At 40.9% G+C, this 21,923-nt stretch overlaps 1 protein-coding gene across 4 annotated transcripts in view; it reads right to left on the minus strand.

The window, feature by feature from the left end:
• KCNH8 (potassium voltage-gated channel subfamily H member 8) overlaps positions 1 to 21,923 on the minus strand; it is a 162,050-nt gene that overhangs the window by 38,486 nt on the left and 101,641 nt on the right. For 3 of the 4 annotated variants that reach the window (XM_033165993.1, XM_033165994.1, XM_033165992.1), the window contains exons 7-8: positions 15,494 to 15,698; positions 3,139 to 3,336 (exon numbers count right to left, since the gene is read on the minus strand). In XM_033165993.1, the coding sequence (XP_033021884.1) occupies positions 3,139 to 3,336; positions 15,494 to 15,698 (403 nt within the window). The remainder of the gene's footprint in view (positions 1 to 3,138; positions 3,337 to 15,493; positions 15,699 to 21,923) is intronic. The other variant, XM_033165995.1, reaches the window with a different exon arrangement.

Below are 21,923 nucleotides of genomic sequence, written 5' to 3' on the forward strand. Positions count from 1 at the left end.
ATAAGTTTGATAGTGAGAATCAATGACTCACTCTGCTCTGCTCTGCTGAGAAAGAAGTTTGCAAAATGTAGAGATTCATAAATGCTTTTGTGATATTTAACATATTAAAAACCAGAGGACATTCATGAATATTATTAAAACACTGGGTAGTCAGTATACGCAGAATGCATCTTGCAAATTTGTCTCGGAAGAGAGCAAAATGAAAATAAAGGCCGGAGAATTAAAATCTACTATATGCTACGTATACATTTGCTCAGCCGACCTATAATTTGAACCTGTAATAAAACTTTCAGTTTGTCTTTATGCTGGTACTTCTGCATGTTGCACAGTTCCCACTTGGAAATGTTGGGCAGCACAATCTGAACCGCCAGATCTGCTGGGTGGATACACTGAAGAGCTAATATTTTTCCCCCAAATCTTATATTTTTCAAACTATCTTTCTCTTTCCTGGCATATGCTGCCACTGCTTCCCCAACCCTAAACAAATGAAAATTGTTTCTTGCTTCTACATTACATTCCTGACCCAGATAATAACTGTAGTCCACAGAGAGAACTAAAACTGAAAGAATATATTTTATGTTCCTAGAATATTGTTATTGTTTTTTTAAAGTAAAAAACCTTAATATTTTACACAACATAATATGTGCTCCTTATCCATAGCTAAAAGTATTAAGGTTATTTCTAATTTAGTAAACTGCACTCCATGGCATTTTAAACAGTAATCTCAACCTATTAGAATTAATGTGAGTTTTGCCATTGAGATCCAGACAGTACCTGAGAGTAACTTAGATTTCTTCTTGACTGTTTCCTACCTACATCCCCAGTGACCAGTTCCATTCTGCTCACTTCCCTTACATTAATATTGTTATAGGTTTTGCTTAGCTAATTATGAGAGTAAATCACATAAAGTTTACTCATCTAATTAATAAGACACTGCTCCCCTTACAGCTGATTATAATCGCAGCTATTTGTTTTCAAAACAGAACAGGGATATTAATACAGCTGGAAGGAAGACTGCTTTTCCTCATTCCCCGGCCCCCCTCCCTTTTGCATGAATATTTTCCTTAGTGTTGAGAATATCTCAGACTGTCAGCTTTTCAATTCCTTCTTAATGAGGAAGTTATAACAGAGAACAGCCATGCAGGCTAGGTCTGGAGTGAACATTAGGTAATGATAAACATTCAGCACCAAATCTAGGACAATCAGTTCAGTATCACAAGCGGCTTTAAATAATAGGTTATTAGTAGATTAATTCAGTGTGGTATTTGATAGCAGTAACTTTCTTTTCCAGTGCTAACTCAGGTTTTTTTTTTTTTTGTTTATTTATATTGTATTCAGCAAGCTCTAGGTTGTTGGGTTCTCTGTTTACTCACGGTGGGAACATAGGTAAGCGCTGCTGAACTAAAGATCACAGCCATGCAGAGTGGGTCTAAAGCAAGATTTGAACAAATGTCATGTAATTTAAGGGTACAGCTGCTGGGAAGGGGGCAATGACCCATCAGTATTAGGGATGTTGTGTTGGATGAGTTTCAGTTGGTAAGGCTTGAGGATGTGGACAAGGTGCTTGTATTGTTCAGCACCTTGCATTCTGGTCCCTTGTGTCGATTGGCTCATAAAAACTAGCAGGGAGGGGACAGCTAGCTGGGCCAGGGAGGTGGTTGCCTCCTTGCGAGAGGGGGTGGTCCTTTGACTGCTTGAAAGAGGCAGTAGTAATTCCACTCCTCAAGAAATCCTCCCTGGATTTAGAAAATCTAAGTCTCCCCTTCTTGGGCAAAGTTCTAGAGCAGGTGGTCATGGACCAAGATCAGGTGCTCTTGGAGGAAACTGATTTTCTAGATCCATTTCAGTCAGGGTTTAGGCCTGGTTTTGGCACAGAAACTGCTTTGGTCACCCTGTATGATCATCTCTGTTGAGAGTGCCTGGTGGGCACAGCTCCATTCCTGCCTGGACAGGGATAGCCTAATTTCTGTTTATGCTCTGATAACCTCTAGATTACATTACTGTAGTATGTTAGATGTGGAGCTGCCTCTGAAGATGGTTTGGAAACTTCAGCTGGTGCAGAATTCAGTGGCCAGGCTGCTCACTGTGGCAAGATGGTTTTAGAATATGACGCCAATGCTGGCCAGACTGCACTGGCTGCCAATTAGTTTCTGGGTTCAATTCAGTGTGCTCCTTTTGACCTATAAAGTCTTAACAGCTCAAGGACTGCCTCCTCAATACTTCAAGGACTGCCTGTCCTCATATGAACAGTCCAGGACCCTGGGATCATTATCTGAGATCCTTCTTTGTGTGCCTGCTCCACAAGCGGTCTTGAGGGCGGCAACATGACAACGGGCCTTTTCTGCAATGCTGTCCCCAGAGAGGCTCACCTGGGACCTTTGTTACATATTTAGAGGCACCAGGCAAAAACTTTCCTTTTCTACGAGGCCTTTTGGGTAATTAAGCAATATATGAGCATTTAAACTGTGTGTGTGTGTGTTGTTTTTGTTTGTTATTATCACATGTATTTTTGTGTTTTTGTATTGTAAACTGCCCTGTGATCTTCGGATAAAGGGCAGTATAGAAATTTACTTAATAATAGTAACAACAACAACAACAACAACAACAACAACAACTTGTTTATCTGTAGCGTGCCCCAAACTCTTGCTTTTTAAGGATGGAGTCTAAAGTTCTGTGCTGCACGATGAATATTAATGCTTCACTCGACAATAACTACAACAATCACAGCTGTGTGGTGTGAAATTTGCATGGCTTAATTAGTTAAGCTGCAATGTTGTCAATCTTACAGCCTAATACACAACAAAATGTGTGTATTTTGATCATGTTTTCTGACGAACCTGAGCCTTGCTTTAAAAAGGCACCATTGATTAGTTTTACTATTTAGAATTTGGTTTAATTTGTACTGAAGTATGAACTGAAAATACTCCCTCACCCCCACAGAGAAAGCTTGAGCTCAATAAGAACAGACTGCTATTTACAAATGAAATTTCAGTATCTTAATGTAAAATGACTACAAACAGCTCTATCACTAGTAAAAACAACTAGTAAGGTGCTGTTGCATGCACCATAGTTCTGAACTACTCCATTCCCCACCCCTCACCCCCAATTCTCCTTTCTGCACTTAATATGTTTACTTACCCCCTATCAGCATTGTGCAAATGGAAAAAATCTTTTCCGCATCGGTGTTGGCTGAGACGTTACCAAACCCAACGCTGGTGAGGCTGCTGAGGGTGAAGTACAGGGCAGCAATATAGGCACTTCTGAGGGATGGGCCTCCTGATGTATTATTGCCAAGGTAGGGAGACTCCAAACGTTTTCCTAGTTCATGAAGCCAACCTGAAGTCAAACAAACATAGCCCGTGATCAAACTCTACAGAGCCACCATTCTGCTGCTTCATAATACCTTGAATCCAGAAGATAGGATGTTTGCTACTTGATTCTGAAAACAGTTAAGTGCATCCACTTTCAAATATCTTCCCAATCACCTGCAGACTGATATAATAACTAAGGACAAGGGAATTATTTCTACTATGAAGATGACACATTAAACACACACACACACAATTCTACTTCCTTGGCTCATGGGACAAGTCTCTGTACTGATGTAGGATGTTCCAGGTTGACTACCAAAGTGGTAAATGCATGTACGTCCCACTTTTCCTTCAAACTCCCTATCAAAACCCACCTCTCCAGTGGAAGTGTTCAAGTGTTCTGCTCATAGAATGGATGGTAGCACTTCAGACTGCAGGCAGATGGTCAAATTCTTGACTGCTCCTCTGTGTCAAAAACTAGACAGCACAGTAACCAAAGAGTTGGCATATAACCTTTCTCCTTGCTCTACTATTCCATCTGCAGGGCTTGGGTTTACATGAAAGAGCATTCAAAACTGAAATACTTTCAAATCCAGAAGGCATTTTTTTTGGGGGGGGGGATTGCTATTTGACATGTGGCCTGCATCTTACCAGATAATTTCCCCAATCTTCCATACCCTCCAGCATTCCTCAGATGAAAATAGAGATATTTGGCTTCTGTGTTTCTGTTTCTGGCCCCACTGGAGTAATCATTCCCAGACAACTGGCCCTCATTGACTCCCCCCCCTATTTTGCCCCCCCCCAGCCCCCACACAGAACATTTTCTCCCAGTGGAAGGGCAGGCGCCACCACCACTACACCAATGGAACACAGCACAATTCTTTCCAGGGCAGCAGCAGCCATGGAGAGACAATGGGTTGCTCGCTCATAGCCACTGCCACCAACGTTCAGTGTAATCACCAGTTCAGTTCATCCTCCTCCCTGAGCCAGGTGGAGTCACCACTGGTAGGGGAAACAGGGACATTCTGGGATCAAATCAGAAGCCAGGATAGCTTTCGTAATTCTGTGACTGTCCCTGGAAAATCGGGACACTTGGATCTTCTCGTGCATGACCTGACTAGAGCTCAGCCCCTTAGGCCACACTGCATTTATTTATTTTTGTACATTAACAGTCCACATTTCTTTCATCATGAAACCCATAGCAGCATTCATGCAGTTCCTAGACAGTCTCCCATGGTTGCACTGAAGTTGTTGGGGTTTTTTTTTGTTTTTTTATAGTAATTTTGCTAAAAGTAATTATTTCTTTTTCTCTATGTCTGTTCTTAAATGCTAAGGTGGTTGGTGGTATTGCAAAGGAAAGCAAAAGCATGAAAAGGAATGAAAAAACGAAGGGGGTCTTTTAAGAACATGAGCCATTGTTAGGGAGCAATTTGATTCTTCTGAGTGGCTTCCTTTTTGTGTTTTGAAGTTTTAAGATTCCGAGTATCACACAATGGAAGCGTAATTTGGTATTCTGACCTATTTCGAACAAATCTTTGTGGGATTTTCCTGCATGGGGTTTCTATTTTTGACCTGGCATAAAGCTTGAATTTGCTGATTTAAGCACAAAGTGAAAGATAGAAAGACAGAAAGCTTTAGAGTTTAAAAACACTGCTCTTTACAATTGCGCTGTCTGTTCGCGAAAGCTCCTTACAATATTTCTTTTACAGAGTGAATGAAGTTCTTCTATTTGAAACACCAGGCAGTAGATTTGTGATCAAACATCTCATAATAGTTTAAATGACCAGAGAGTATATTTTCTTGTTGTAAATCAGGATGCATAGTTTGGTTCTTATTGTCTAACAAAACATGCGTAATTTGTTAACAAGCTGTACCACATGACAGTTAGAAAGTAAACATTACAGAAATAGTGTTCATGTTGCCCTAGAATAGCTTTGCCTCGATTCCTGTCTATGCCTCATACTTTTTGAAAGCTCATTATTAACTACATATGATATAGTTCGATCAAGTGTGAAATAGATTAAGAACAGAGTATGCACACACAAAAACCTGAGAATGCTGAATTCTGGCCTTGATATAAACTTCTATGGGGGCAAGACAGAGCATGTGACCCTCTATCAAGGACAACTGAAAGCACCAAAGACTCCTGAGAGCTATGTGCTGGCCTATCAAACCACAGAGGACTAAGAGCAATGACTAAAGGGAAAGTCAGTGTTGTCATTGTGTAGCAAACAGATCCTTGAGACCAGGGAACAGAACAAACTGCATCTATATTCTCCTGCACTCCTTGACATTTATTGCCTTGTACTGACCCCATTGGTTTGGGTTTTCATTAAAACAGTTTGTAAATAAGCTAATAGACTGTATTGTTCATTTTGGAGTAATAAAAGTACTAGAAGTGAAGGAAACCAACTACTGGCTGCAAGACCCTTTGATGACATCTTGAATAAATGACAGATCATGTCCTTGAAGTGGTCTCTGGAATGATTTGGGCTTCAGCTAAAGAATCCTGTGAACTCTAGTTAAGCATGCTGAAATTTGTTAGGGGACCTCTTTTGACCCCACAGAGCTACAATTCTCCGAGAGAGAGGTTTAACTCTCAATCCATCTTCCCACTGAACTCTGGGAATTGTATTTCTGTGAGGGAAGTAGGTATATCCTAAAAACCCTCAGCATGCTTAAGGAACTACATTTCCCAGGATGCTTTGGAGGACTGTCTATAAAGTTGTATAACTTTAAATACACAGTGCAGATGGGTGTTTGGTTTCAATACATTTATATTCCACTTTTCCTCTACGGATCTCCAGATGGTGCACAAGGTGCTGCCCATCTCCTTTTTATCCTTGCAACTATCCTGTGAGGTAGGTTAGTCAAAGAGACAATGACTGCCCCAAGGATACTCAGTGAGCTTCATGGCTGAGTGGGATTCGAAGACTGATTTTCCAGTTCCTTGTCCAGCATCTAGCAACCACACCACATTGGCATCACACTACGTTTCCGAGCACAATTCAGGGTTGGTGCTGACCTTCAAAGCCCTAAATGGCCTCGGCTCTGTATACCTGAAGGAACGTCTCCACCCACATCGACCAGCCCAGACACTGAGGTCCAACTCTAAGTGCCCTTCTGGTGGTTCCTTCATTGCAAGAAGTGAGGTTACAGGGAACCTGGCAGAGGGCTTCACAGTAGTGGCACCTGCTCTTTAGAATGGCCTCCCATCAGACATCAACTATCTGATTTTTAGAAGACATCTGAAGGCAGGGAAGTTTTTAATATCTGGTGTTTTACTGTGTTTGATGCTTTAATTTGTTGGAAGCTGCCCAGAGTGGCTGGGGCAACCCAGTCAGATGGGCAGCATATAAATAATAACTTATTATTAATATTATTACTAGTTAACAGTACAGAGATGTCATGCTGCTGCTTCTGTACCAGACACCCATGTGTTCACTGTGGATGTCTGCAGAGGAAAGTCTAGGCTCAGAGAGCTTTACACAACAAGACTTCCCTGATCACCCAGGTTATAATTAATTATGATCATGCCATTTATTATTTTCATTCCACACCTTCCTTCTGGTGAAGCTTGGGCCCAGCTAACAACAATCTTACAATGTAACACAGGTATCATGAAATTAGTGTCAAAATTATAGCAGATTAATAAAAAACTTTAAAATCCAATGGCTGGTGATAAAACTCTCACTGCTCTAATATACATCGAGGCACCACAAGTGTAGCAAAACTGGTATGTTTTAAGGTGACACCTAAACTTTGTCAATGTGGGGGACGATATCAGCTCGGAGAGAGCTCCATAAGCAGGTTCCAGTTCCTGTAAAAATGCATAGAGATCTTTCCCCCTGCAGACATCAACACTAATGGGTAGTCACTATGGGCAGCACCAGGGAAATTTGTATCTCATCAAGGGTGAGGCCAGTAGCACAGCCTCACAACCCTTCTAATTGTGTGGATCCCTCCCTGCTTCATGCATATAACATTTGAAATAAAGATAGATGAGTTCTAACTTGAGTGACTTGAACACACTGCGTTCAGATTTCCAGGGTATTTGGTGTCAGGCAGAGAAGGTGCTAAGCACATCTACCACATTTAGACCGTCCCATCTGGTCCTTGTCCTCTGTGTTCTTTTTTCAGGAACTCAGCAAGCAAACCTGACATGCACACCCTGAATTGCGAAGGTGGAGGGGAGGGGGTGCCACTTTAGAGCAGTAAAACGAAGGAAGGGCCTCCTTGAATCTCAGTGTTCCTTCATGGTTTGTATCCAGACCTTAAAGTTATTTCACTCCATTTCTCAGATGGTTTTTCAAAATGGCAATGTAATTAAAGTACCGTACAGTTATCAATCAACAAGCACAAAAGATAGGTGGGTGCACAAATGCTTCTCTAAATCAAGGGGATTACTGGGCTCATATTATGACCTTTCGGAAATCTCATCCAAAATGAATTGTAGGTAGAGGGATGATTTCACATCATGTTTTGTTTAACCGTTTCTGGGAAGAGTTCCAGTGTTAGATTAAAAAAAGTTAATGTGTTTCTAGGCTGGGATAGGTGATGACGGTAGCATTTACAGCCAGCAGTACAAATATCTCACATTTTACAAGTCCTCCCCCGTTCTTAAATCACAATCTGTCTACGTGTTGCTGCATGCATCCACTTATATATGGCACAAGAAGGCTAGGCCCAACAAGATGCAAACATACAACAGCAGCAGCCAATGTGCAGTAATCCTACGGTTAGTTGCTGGGTCCACCATGTACAGTAATAGAGTAGAAGGTGCAATAGGTCTTCTTTTCCTGTTTGTGCAATGATCACAGAATACTAGCTTGGACATTTGAAGGATGTATAGCAATGGGGGAAAATTCCAAAGCAAACTCGCCTGATTAGATTTGGGTGGATCATGACACGAATATTATCATGAGTCCACTTCAGAGTCTGCACTCTGGAGAATCCCTTTACTAGGTGTCCAAGTATTGTGAGCTGCTTCATTACTTTAATTTTTTTTTTAATTAAAAAAATCAAAATAGGGCATCAAACCACCCACATCCCAGTGTTGCTAGTTTGTGGGGCTCCTTGCTGCTACATGCCGTGAATAAAAACACAGCAAAATTCCCCCAGGGAGTGATGATGTTCCAAAACTCTTGAGGGAACAACACAGAAAAAGCATGACTGCTTCCACCATGAAGCATAGAGACACACAGAGCGACACCTATGATTTCTGATTATCTATTAGGAAAAAGAATGATTAGGAAGGAATATGGCCGCCCCAATGGTCTAACTTGAACGCTTCTCTTACAGTCAAAACTCAGAGGAGAATGAAAGGTAAAGGGCCACTGGAAGGTTAAGTCTAGTCAAATTCAACTATGGGGTTGCGGCACTCATCTCGCTTTCAGGCCATGGGAGCCAGCGTTTGTCCACAGACAGCTTTTCTGGGTCATATGACCAGCATGACTAAACTGCTTCTGGCACAACGGAACACCGTGATGAATGCCAGATCGCTCAGAAATTCTGTTTACTTTTCCACCTCAGCAATACCTATTTGTCTATTCACACTGGTATTTTCAAACTGCTAGGTTGGCAGGAGCAGGGACATAGCAATGGGAGCTCACCCCGTCGTGCAGATTTGAACTGCTGACCTTGCGATCAGCAAGCCCAAGAGGCTTGGTGGTTTAGACCACAGTGCCACCCGCATCCTACAAAGAGGAGAATGAAGACCCATGAGAAGAATCCTGTTTGTTTACTTAATTATCCATCCCCCCCCAATCACTTTATGATTGGAGCGGCCTCATAAAATAAGTCACTGTGATTAAAAGCAAAACCTGTCCGTCAAAGGGGAACATTCAAACATGCACAACCTCTCTACTTATTTCCACAAATTACCACAAACCATATAAAAGACTCCACAACACACCAAGTTAATCCCCAATGTGATTCTGCACATGTCTGCTTGGAAATAAGTCTCACAGTGTTCAATGGGCTCATAGTCACAAGTAAGTGGGTCTTGAATTGCAGTCCCTTCTTTGAGCTTTATCTAATAAACACAAGATAGTTACACATTTACAATGCTGAAACACAAAGATTCCAAAATAAATTTGCAATAAACCTGCCTGTGTTATCAACTGGCCACTTAAAATATAGCACTAGCAGAGAATCCTCTGTTTAAGCAGGCAGTTTGGGGTCAAAATAGCTAGCAACTACCTGGAAGAAACTTGGGTCTGCCACTGCTAGACTGCATTTTTCACGGAAGTAGCACTGTACCAACCTATAGCACTATTAATTCCTGCTGCCACAAACTGTCATCAATTTAATTGGTCTTTCCCCTTGTTACTATTTGCAAAACATCAGGGCTGCCTTTCCCAGAATGTCAAAAACCATGTCAGATTTCTTTAGGATATTGTGATTGGCTTAAAAATAATGAGTTCCTTTTTTTTCTTTTCAAACAATGCATCATTTTATTTTGGATACACGGCCTTTATAGTACACTGCAACTGTCTTAAAGCATTTCTTCGCAAACAAGTAAAACTTAGCCCTTGTTCTCACTGATGTAGTAAATCAGCATGTCAATCCGCATCTAGACCAATACTGCTAATTTGTTTTGCTGGTTTATATTTTGTTGCCTAATCCACTCATATTTTTAATTGACTGACCTGTTTTAAAATTTCATGCTGTTTTCCTATGCTGATTTTTCTCGTTTTTAAATATATTTTATTTAATGACTATGCAAGGTGCCTTATGGAGGCTATGCCCATAAATAAGAATGAAGATGTGTCTTGCCTATAAATTAGGATAATGGTGATGAACCAATCCTATGGTCCCTGGAAGGGTGTCTCGTAGGATTTGGTGGAGCTCTTTCTGTGGATGGAGAGGGAGCTATGCCCTCAAAGAGGAAAGTCAACTCCCAGAATTATTCTCTGCTGTCAGTGTTTCAACAACAAAGAGGGGGGAAACAGGGGCATGTCAGGTGTGGATCAATGGAGCTGTGGATCTATGGGATCTAAAGCCTTACCATTTTCCCAGAATGTGGGAAGGGAGAGGGTTGCCCTGCTCTCAGGCTGGTATATTCATTTTTCTCCCATTTAGACCATCCCTCACTGCGAGAAGTGAGGTGACAGGGAACCAGGCAGAGGACCTTCTCGGTAGTGGCACCCACCCTGTGGAACACCTTCCCATCAGATGTCAAGGAAAAAAACAACTATCTGATTTTTAGAAGACATCTGAAGGCAACACTGTATTGGGAAATTTTGAATGTTTGATATTTTATTGTGTTTTTAATATTCTGTTGGGAGCTGCCCAGAGTGGCTGGGGAAACCCAGCCAAATGGGCAGGGAATAAATAAATAAATAAATAATTATTATTATTATTATTATTATTATTATTATTATTATACATGTCTACTCAAAAGTAAGCCCCAGTGAGCTCAATGGAATTTATTCCAGGTAAATGTGAACAGAATTTCCACTTCTGTGCCTGTTAAAATTATTGAGAATAGAAACACTAAGCTAGGGCAGAGAGAAAGATCAGATACCTGCCAAGCATTTGTATTGTAAAAACTCAGCTGTGGTCTACTCTTTTGGGTAAAGTGTGATTCTGGGTGCCAGTTCTGCTAATGTATGGCAGCCCTCCTCTGAAGCGGTAACAGTGAAATTAAATAAAAGGAACCTAGAAGTAGGTCAGCTACAGGTTTCCATGTAAGACTCTCCAGTTGCTATCCAAAGAGCCTGCTGCTAGTTTGCCAAAGAGAACACGCAGTTCCCTGGTTACAATGCAAAATGAGTTTTTAAAAACAGCAGAAAATATCACCTGCAGCCTCATTAACCAAGGAAACTGACCAACAGGCTTCAGCAGCACTTGGAATATTAATATATTGGGCAAACTATCCGCACAATCCCTTTTAACATTGACTATTTCCAAAAGTTATAAGGGGGCGTGAGTCTTCAAGCTAGATCGCCCAAGGGTTGAAAACTGCCAAATGCAATTTTTCGCTTGCTTGGAACTGCTTTTTGCATCTGGCATTTGTGAGTTAAAAACATTAATTCATGCTGAATACCAGTTTTAGAAGAAAAGCTACCTATGTAAAGAAAAGGCAGTCTCATCATTTATTATGATTCCTATTTTGACCATAAAGTAGAATCTATCTGGTACTAAAATGCTAGTCCAACATTTATGCCTTTATCTTCTTCTGCTGTCTCACGTTGTCTCTATCATGTTCCTCTTGATATATTGGCCTCTTTCACACAAAATGCTGAACAGCTGTTCTGTGTGGTGCAGAGGCGTACCTAGGGTCCCTTGCACCCTTGGTAAGGAGCTATATCAGCACACACCGAAAAATCACTTTACTGCAATACGAAACATCTCTGTGCTGCGGTGCAAGAAGGACAGGAAGCTTCTCCCGTGTTTGATCTTGCTGTGACAGCAGTGCTGCAGCGCCATACATTCCATACAACAGACACTCCATAGTTTGATAGGTGAATTTTGTGCCCCTCCTGGGCCTGGGTCCCCTGTAGGGGCCAGTTTTGCCAACTCCTAGCTTTGTCTCCGGTGTGATGTGGACAAGCCACAGTCAGATTAGAGGATGTAAACTTCTCCTCCCCTTTTTCCTTTCTTCCTGTTTAGGTGTGAGAACTGAAGCTTTCCCCTTCCATTTTAAACTAACCACAGCTTGCTGTGACATTCAACACCAGACAAACTGTGCTTTGCCGTAAATATGGTTATTAAAAAAACAAGCCAACTTCAAGCCATACTATATGAAGTTCCTCATGCTCATCTTCTGCAAGTCTTCTGTTTTCCTTTGTGCTAACACTTACCAGCTGTTCAGGTTTGTCCCTACATCTGGAACCCGCTGCTTCTTAGTATCTATCTTTCAAAAAGCTTATAGGAAACTATTAATTCCGAACAACATTTTCTTCTGCAAACTCTTATGATGCTTTAAAAAATTCAGAATCTATTGTTTCATACTGCCTCCCCCCCCTTTTCATGGCTGTTCCCTTTCCACTCCAATTATAATGGCTACATGTGAGCTGAGAATTGTCTTTTCTTTTTTACAGCATCCAGTAATTGTAGGTGTTTTAAAAATAAAATATTATGCAGGTGGGCATTGGCCTGATCCAGCAGGCTCTACTTATGTCCAACCAGCTCCAGGAGGAACAGTCCCATGAGCTCATGTACTGCTTCACTGAAATCTTCCTCCATGACTCCAAATAGTTGTTGCCTTGAAATCCCCAGACTGATGCCTAATTCAGTCTGATGTCACATAACTTTCCTAAAGAATAAATATATATTATGATATAAATTCCTCATCAATAATACTCACAAATTCCCTCTTACAAAAAGATGGCACAGCCACCCTGTTTTGCTGTTTAAGAAAACCCTACATGGAAATGCAATCAAGCAAGGCAATCAGCATAACTGCAAATGCTAAGCCAGGGGTCCTCAAACTAAGGCCCGGGGGCCAGATGCGGCCCAATCACCTTCTAAATCTGGCCCGCAGACGGTCTGGGAATCAGTGTGTTTTTACATGAGTAGAATGTGTCCTTTTATTTAAAATGCATCTCTGGGTTATTTGTGGGGCATAGGAATTTGTTCATATATTTTTTTCAAAATATAGTCCGGCCCCCCACAAGGTCTGAGGGACAGTGGACCGGCCCCCTGCTGAAAAAATTTGCTGACCCTTGTGCTAAGCGATCAAGAAGGTGCCTGAGTGCAAATATGCCTGTATTGAAATCTTGGCCCAGACACCAACCCTGCCCTCTGATCTCTGGAAAACTTCACCCAACAGTTTAGACCGTTGTTTACATGGTATGAAACAGCCCACCTGGAACTTTGCCCCTTCAGAAAGTGGATAGGAAGTCCTTTTGCATCATAAGCTCCCTAGACATGAAAATGAGCACATTGGTAAGAAGACTAGACACAAATCTTTCTCTTTGGTGTGCCAAGTCTCCACAGGTAGGGAATTTTGACATGAAGGACCATCAAACCATGCAACACTATCCTTGAACTAAACAGCAACACAGAAGGGGTTGTACAGCATGCATTTTCTAAACCTGAGAAACCAGCCCTCAGAGACATGCAACAATACAGCAAAAGCTAATTGTGCTTCTGCCCCCCCCCAAAAGCCACACATACAAAAACTAAAGGTGTTGCATGTATCTGTATCTTGAGAAAGTATCTTTGGATCAGAAGTGATCCAAAGTCAGCTTAATTTGCCAACATTCAGATGTACCAGATTTGCAGACTGGAATTATAACTCCAAATTTAAAGATTGACAGCTTTAGTTACACCTTTGCTACTGCCTTTGTTAGTTACACCTAAATAATGTAATTTTGTTTCTGAGGAAGGAAAAAACTCCTAACTTGAATTTTAACTGAGATAGATATACAAGTGCATGCCCTCAAGGATATATTCAAAATGCATACCCAGAGCTGCTGACAAGAATTTCTGGTGACCGCAGAAGCACTAATGAAGAGAATGATGAATGCTTCAGATTCCACTAGCATCAGCCCAGGAAAGCTTCCCAACCATTAAAAATCTTTCTGTCAGTATTCTCAGAATATGATGTATGTGACGATAATGATCATGGAAAAGATTTTAGCCTAGTGGTTATCTTGAGGACGCTGATGGAGCACAAGTATGCAACAATAAACTTTGTACAATTAGTACTGCACCGTTAAAACAGAAGCATGGGACCAAAGGTCAGTAAACTCCCAAGTTCCACCACTTATTGGTTCAAACATACTGAAGGTGGCACATGTAATATGACCTCCCTTCAAGCACAAAAACAAACCAATGCACTTTAGTGAGTAAGTGTAAAAAGCAGACATTTCAGTGACCGGAGAAGACAAAAGTAGGCTTATTCAACGTAAATGGAATTAATTTACTGCTTATGGTAAGTCATTTCCTTTAATCATTACACACAAAACAGTTTTGATTTAGTTTTTCTTTCTCTTTTTAGATGCTGCTGAAATTATAGCTGACAGGTGGGAGATTTGTTCAAGACTATGGCACAAATAATTTATGGCAGCTTTGATGAACTCAAGGAAGACGCTTGTTGATTTTTTTGGCCTCCTATTAACCTGCTATCCACGGCTGTCCAGTTCTACAAGATCATGAAGTTCCAAAATATAGAATACATTTTGCAGCCAAGAAGATTTTCAGAGTAATCTGCTTATTGTCGGCACAGGTCTAAATAGCACTTACATATACTTCTAAGAACTCAGAGGGAATCTCTTTCATAATAGACCTCTCTAAACTATAAAGAATTTTTAAATATTATTATGATCTGCCCTAAGCCCATAGAAAATCAGGACCTAAAATTGGTGTTGAAAAGATTAAAGATTAAAGATTCAGGTAACCAAAAGCACTGTCAACTCAAAATTAATTTCATTTTCTCCAAAGGAAGTACGGAATATAGAAAGTGAGGAACAAAGAATTAGTCTGGAGAGATTTATATACTGTATATATAAAACCAGTAGCTATACTTTTGCAAGCAAAGAACTGAAATGCATGGATTTTCAGAAGACCCCCACCCTTCCCCCACCCTTTTTACTGGTCACCTATCCTGCACATTTAGTTAAAATGCTGTTGCTTTTTTAAAGTTCCTGAAGGTGATGCACAGAGTCCTTGGTCAATGCAGTCAAGTTCTCATTGCCAGCGGAATAATTAACCTGACGAGAAGCTCTGAGAAATGGCTCTCAGGGGAAACAATGAGGCTGAGAAGTTCTTAAATTTAATAAGACTGTGCCACAGTGCTTATAAATCTCCTTATAAGAAAATAATATGCTCTTAATAAATTCAGTTTAAACATGTACAATATATTTAAATTACAAATGATCTGGAAGTTTTTGTAGTCTTACTGGTGGTTGGCTGATGTCAGTGTCATTATTTTATACTCAAAACCTTTATTTTAATCACACACACACACACACACACTACACCAGGGTGAGGCAGTAAGTATTGCCATCACTCTCATTTGGTTTTGGGAAATGTTGCATTAAGCTAATTCAGAGTGAGGCAATATTTTCCTGCCCTCACTCTGTAGTCCAATGGGTTAAAAAAAAAGATCATGGAAGCCAGAAGTTTACATCATACTACATCAATTTTTGTGCCTCTCTTCCCTTAAGTTGCAACATTTTGATATTTTAAAGTATAACTTTTCAGTCTGTGAGGGGAAATAAAGCATGTACCTATGTCCCAAGTGAATGGTTTTTTCTCCATCTCCTTCTTTCCAATGACATACCAAATGCAAGCCATCCAATGAGCTAACAACGCAAACATAGACATAAGAAGTGTCAGAACAATAGTGCTGTGCTGGGAATAGCGATCCAACTTCTGAAGAAGACGTAAAAGACGCAGCAATCGTACAGTCTTGAGAAGGTGAACGATGGACACCTAAAAGGGTGAGAAGGGAAAGTAATGTTCAGCCGTCTTTCCACACAGGAAAGTGCTTCAGGTAACTGTGTCATTTCTATACTTTTCCGACCTTACAGCTCTATATTGTTTCTATACTGTATCTCTTTCTTTCTTTTTTACTAGGCCCATGGACTTTGCAAGAAGTGAGGCTACCCAAAATATTACAGGCAGAGCATTAAAGAGTTCTAGGTGGATTTTCTTTTCTTTATTTTTTAAGCACAGCAGCATAAGGTTTCTTCAAATGTTAAATGTTCCGTTTAATTTTTTCTTTTAAAAACAAACAAACCCTATGCCACTGTGTTTTAACCAAACAAAAACAAATCCCAGAGCTCTTCAGAACTCCACATTTTTGTTAGCCTCATTTTGTGAGCCTATTGCAGGACACAAGCACCAAAAAGGAAAGGCCAGTCTGAAGCTACATGTTGTTGTTGTTGTTTTTAATGTATAAGCCAGAATGTACACCACTCCAACACCTCTTGAAAGTGAACCCCCCTTCCTTCCTCACAAAAAGCCCCTGGACCTATTTTTCTGCAATTTGGCATGCTGAATCCACTCTGGAGAGGCTTATGTGCATATTAATTTTACCCACATCGGACAAAAGGGGAAAATAATACAGTCATGTTTTTCCCCATTATAGTGAATGAGGAACACAGAGCTCCATTTTATACAGAAAACTTTGGAACAGACTGAAGCGGGGAAGAGCAGAGTGACTCAGAAACAGATCAGAATATTTTTAAAATACACAAGACACGGACACAAGGCGGATCTTGGTGCCCATGCACATCCCTGGTGAATGCATGAAGGTGAGTTACATAGTAAGGTATGGAAAACCTGAAATGCTTCTAGTTATATAATAACAATAATAGGAACCTAAACTTCTCAGGTTCTGTACAAATATTTTTTTAAAATGTGTTTGCCCTCAGGCTTACATCATAGCAGTGTAAACCTATGCATATTAGTGTTATGAGTTTGTGGGTGCTAGATACCCTAAATTCCTGAGTCCAGTAGGTGTTAGAATTTCATCAGTGCTGGGTGACAGACCCATATGTATTAAGCCCTAACTGTGTGTATTAATTTGTGCTAGACACAGCTAATCCTTTAATTATGTCAAGTGTTGAACACTAATTAGGCTAGGCTAAGCTTTCTGCATGAGGCGACACGGGGGATACGCCATTAAAAGGACGAAGCATCAAAGGGACTCAGTGGTTGGGTCCCCTCCCTCAACTCCAAGTTAGTTTGAAGATAAAACCACAGCTGAGAGAAGCTTGAGCTAGAAGCAATGTGAGCCAGCAGCTTAAGAGTAAGGAGTTATGTGACCAGGAGGCGCAAAGCAGCAGGAAGAGAGCATGATGTTGGATCTCTGCTTGGATCCTAGGATGCATCTATGAAGGAAGCAAGACGCTCCTGGAGTGCTGATGCTGATTGGCCCAGGTTGTATATATGTGTAAATAAACCATGTTTCATCTTAAAGGTAGCTCAGTCAGTAGAGCAGGAGACTTTTAATCAGGCTTCCTGAACCTCAGCCATCCAGATGTTTTGAGACTACAATCCCCATCATCCCTGACCACTTGTCCTGCTAGCTAGGGATCATCGGAGTTGTAGGCCAAAAACATCTGATCTGGAGGGCCGAGGTTGAGGAAGCCTGCTCTTAATCTTAGAGTCATGGGTTCGAGCCCCATGATTCTTGCATTGCAGGGAGCTGGACTAGATAACGCCCGTGGTCCCTTCCAACACTACAGTTCTACGATTCTATGATCATAAAGACACCACAGTCTCTGCTGTACTTCACCCACAAAAGGAAACAGAGACCCTGGGTAAGCCTGCCTGGAGCCCCTGGATTTTCTCATGATTGGAGATTGGGGTGGTGTGTAGCGCTATCAGACGCTAAGTCTCACTGGCTTCAATGGGCTTTACTTCCAGGTCAGTAATGTAAAAGACATACTACAAAAGGGGAAAAGTTTTGGGGAGGGAAGACTAAATCCAGGTACAAGGCAAAATGGCCACTGAGAAGACAGTTATCGGAAAGGAGGGGCCTCTATATACTCCTTTATAGGGAAGTTATATCAGTTATATATACTTGAGTTCACATTACATTTTTCTACGATGGATTAAACTAAATCTCCATTTTTTTTTAAAAAAAATGTGATAATAATAGGTTTGCAAATGAGTGTAATAAATCATGTGTAATTATTTCTCATTACTCATTCCAAATGTTTTTCCCCCCTTTAGCAGTGTTCGGTTTGTCACTGTAAGATCTGAAATTCATATACAGAAGATATATTTTCACAACTTAGAAAGACAGAATGAAGAGTCAGCACTCCTACTCTGTGCCTAGCTAAATTTGATTACTCATGTATGCAAAGCCAGCTGAATTTCACTTTATAGCTAACTGATTTAGACTAGTGAGGTTAAGCTTTTCCTAGCAACTGCAAGAATCGGCATTGCTAAAAACCGCAAAGCTAAAACTAAAAAGGTGGCTGGAGAAGGCATGGCAAGTAATATTTGCCCAGTAAAATTTTGCTGCAATCTATGGGCCACAGTGCTGCTGGGCAAAGGCGTCCTGTGCTTATTGGGCCCAGAATGGGAATTATACCTCACCCAACAACAACAACAACAACTTGTTACTTATACCTCACCCATCTGATTAGGTTGTGCCAGCCACTTTGTGTGGCTTCCAACAAAATATAAAAAACACAGCAAAACATCAAGCACTAAAAACTTCCCGATACAGCGCTGCCTGGGATGAGGTTTCCCACTGCTCCACTAGAGAATTTCCAGCTGCATCCTAGACATCCACAAAAAAAAATACTGCACAATTTACTAATTATATAATATGATCCTAGCTCTTATTGTGATCAAAACTTGTATGCTTTTGAACTCACTGAAAGCAGAATCTTAAAGGAAGAAGAAATTATAGCTACCTAGCTGTAACGAATCGGACCTAAGTTAAGGGATTTTCAGAAACCCACGGTGTTTTATGAGTTAATGTGCACCCCAGTTTGAGTGGCAGATATCTCGTGGGAGGCGGGAGATTCCACTCTTTAAAAGGAGGGAGCAGCCGTTAGAGAGTGAGTGAGTGGTGACTGGAAGAAGGAGGGTGTGGGGCCAGGATAGTGGTGGGTAGGTTAAGCTAGGTTGAAGATGTGTATATGATGCTGAAAGAAAGAGTTTACACTGTAATGAAACTAAGCTTATAAACGATTGCATTACTGAAACCGTTATGTTCTGAAAGAAATAAAGACTTGTTATTGTTGAGCTAAGAAAGTATCGTCGTTTATTGGATCCAGCGAGTTATGTATGCTCATGAGGAGGTGAACTCAGGGAAAAGACAAAAATGGGCGATAGTTTGTGTCTTGGAGTTCACTCAGGAGGGGCTAGCGGGCGGAAACCTTGGTATTGCCACAGAGTTGCTAAGAGGGCTTAGCTAACTGATATAGTAAGGGATCTAATGAAAGAGAGACCCCGAACTGTAGGCAAAGAAGAGTTTAACCCTGAAGCCCAGAGCAGAGGATATAACCGGCCACGGCCGCTGGACAAGAAAACTCCCGTTACTAAGAGTTTCCAGATTATAAATAAAAGGGGATTGACATCACAGACGGACCTCAGAGTGACAGGTGGGGTGGATTGAAATTTGACGCGGAACACCTGATTAGAAATTCACTTAGTAACAAGGGGAGAATGTGAAGTGGAGGTTCTTCGCACTAGCCTTGTGACAGAGAAGGAGTGCTGACCTCTCTATGGGTAGGGATCAGCTTAGCCACTGTACCAAAGTAAGCAGACCTTGTGAGCTCTTAGGTATATCAATGCTTTTGAAATTTCAGACTGCATGCTGTCAGAAGGCTGTATAGTCTTCTCCAGCCCATGCCTTAAAAAACAAACAAACCCAAATGAAAGTACATACCCTGTGCTAATTATTGCTAACGAAGTTAGATTTTGTTAGATGCTTAGAAATCCTTCACGTCACAATCATAATTAAAAATAAAGAAGTCTCTATCAGCATTTGTTGACTCTTTTACTCTAAGACTGTGAATTAAATAACAATCCAACAATTCACAAGGCTTTCATCTGTATCTCCAAATAACCCCCCCCATAGTGAAATCTGGATTTATGAAACTCTTAATGCATGTGCAGGACATTCATGGCTGCCTAAGGCAGAATAATTTTCTGAGTAAATCAGCATCGTTGCATTGTGCATAAAGATCTTTAGAGACAGGAGAGTATTAAGGCATTAAAGAAGAAAAACTTGAATTCCCCCTAATCTACTGGTTTGCAGAACTGAGTCAACATCACGTAAGAACTATGCAAGTATCCTGCTTTTCAGTAAAGCATAGCATATTATTTAAAAGCCAATGTACATTACAACATAATTAATTGTGTGGGGGGTGGTGTCGGGGTATGGGTGCTGGAGCTCCTCGTGCACGGCCTTGGACTGGTTATGCACGAGGTACCAGTTGCGGGGAAAGCGGCCAGCGTTCCGCGTGCTTTTGAGCACGGTCGCCGGCCAAGCCTCACAGTCTGAAGGATGATGAGTAAGCCAATTGAAGACTCTAGTGGTGTGTGAGTTCCTAATTGCCTTCTTTAAAGAAAAGTTGCCTCGTGAAATAAAATATATACCCTGACTCTGAATAGACGGACCAATTTACAGAAAATTAAAATTTTTACTTTACTCCCCCCGTTAACCCCAAAGGAAGACAGACACCGGTTGTATCTTTAGTGGCTTCGGCAGAACCCGCGTAGGCTCGTCCCCTAAGCTAAGTTCTCCTAAGCTTAAAGACCCTGCGCGCCCAATCTTCCGCGAGGCTAACTAAATAAACTAAAACCGAAATATCTTCCGCGGGCCTAACCCTAGGCTAACCTAAAAGAAAACCTAACTAAAACTAAAACCGAATGATCTTCCGCGATCTAACTCTAACTAAAGAAAAACCCATCCAACCCATCCAGCCCGCTCCTGATCCCTTAAACTAAACTTGACTTCAACTAAAACCCAACTAAAAGAACATGAACGAACTCCTCCTGCCTAAGCGGGGTGCCTCTGCCTTTTATTAGGGAACAAACGTGACATCATCATTAGTACTTTAACCAATAAAATCACTGTTGCTGCCCTCCAAAAAGGCGGGAAGCAAGTTTAACGCTCATTAACAACTTTGAACATGACCGGATCTACAAAATAAAGGCGGATTAATCTCGTAAGTGAACCACACTATTCATTCATGCTTTCACTTTCGCTTTTACGCGCAATTATACCAAAAGTAGACCTCGAAAAACTTATAAAATAACCAAATAAATATGAATCCATGGCGGATCCGTGAAACGTATTCCGACATATCATCTTTCTTTTTTTGTTTTAAATTAAATTATTTTTGATTTAGTTATATAAAAAAAAGAAGGTTAGAGATATCATAAGCATTTACCTGACACAAACATTACCATTTGTCTTGATATAAGCCTTGACATGAAAAGGCAAACGTCGACAATGCCGACAGTGTCCACGCCAAAGTCTACATCAAGACTGTGATATAAACACTAGCAATACCATCAACATCCATCCTTTTCATAGGAGGAAATACTTGTACAATGATGTAGCAATAAAGTCATGAAAATAACAAACCACTAGCCGAACATAAAAAGTGATCGATCCGATACACTGTAAACCTTTTAGGCATATATAAATACTTCAATATGTAATGTAACACAACAAATCACCTCATAAGCATATATATTTTCGCGTGCAGCGTAAAACAACAAATTACTCCCCAAACACAAGAGAGGACCTGATGCAGGTCCAAAATTAAAAATAACGGATAACGACTGCCCAAACATAAGAGAGGTCCCGATCCGGGACCCAAAATTAAAATATAACTAGAGCTGGGGCTACATAGCCTACCCAGACCCCTCCCCCATTTTTTTTTAATTTTTATTTGGAAAACTGAGGAAAATGGATAAGGTAACAGAAAAGGGTTGTGGCTCTGAGGCTACAGAATCGAGGGAACTTTAGATTCTGGACTTACCACAGCGACCACAGGTAACGGGGAACTAGGGTCCGATTCCAGAGAGGGGATTTAAGTCACCCAAGTACAAGTGGTTTTCGCCACAAGAGGGGATTTAAGCTACCTATATGAAGGTGTCCCAGCCAGGATGAGGATTTAAACCATCTACGCAAGGGTTTCCAGCGAAACGAAATGGGATTTAAACCAGCTACATAAG

The sequence above is a fragment of the Lacerta agilis genome, chromosome 12 (assembly GCF_009819535.1).
Source record: "Lacerta agilis isolate rLacAgi1 chromosome 12, rLacAgi1.pri, whole genome shotgun sequence".
NCBI classification, from domain to species: Eukaryota; Metazoa; Chordata; class Lepidosauria; order Squamata; family Lacertidae; genus Lacerta; species Lacerta agilis.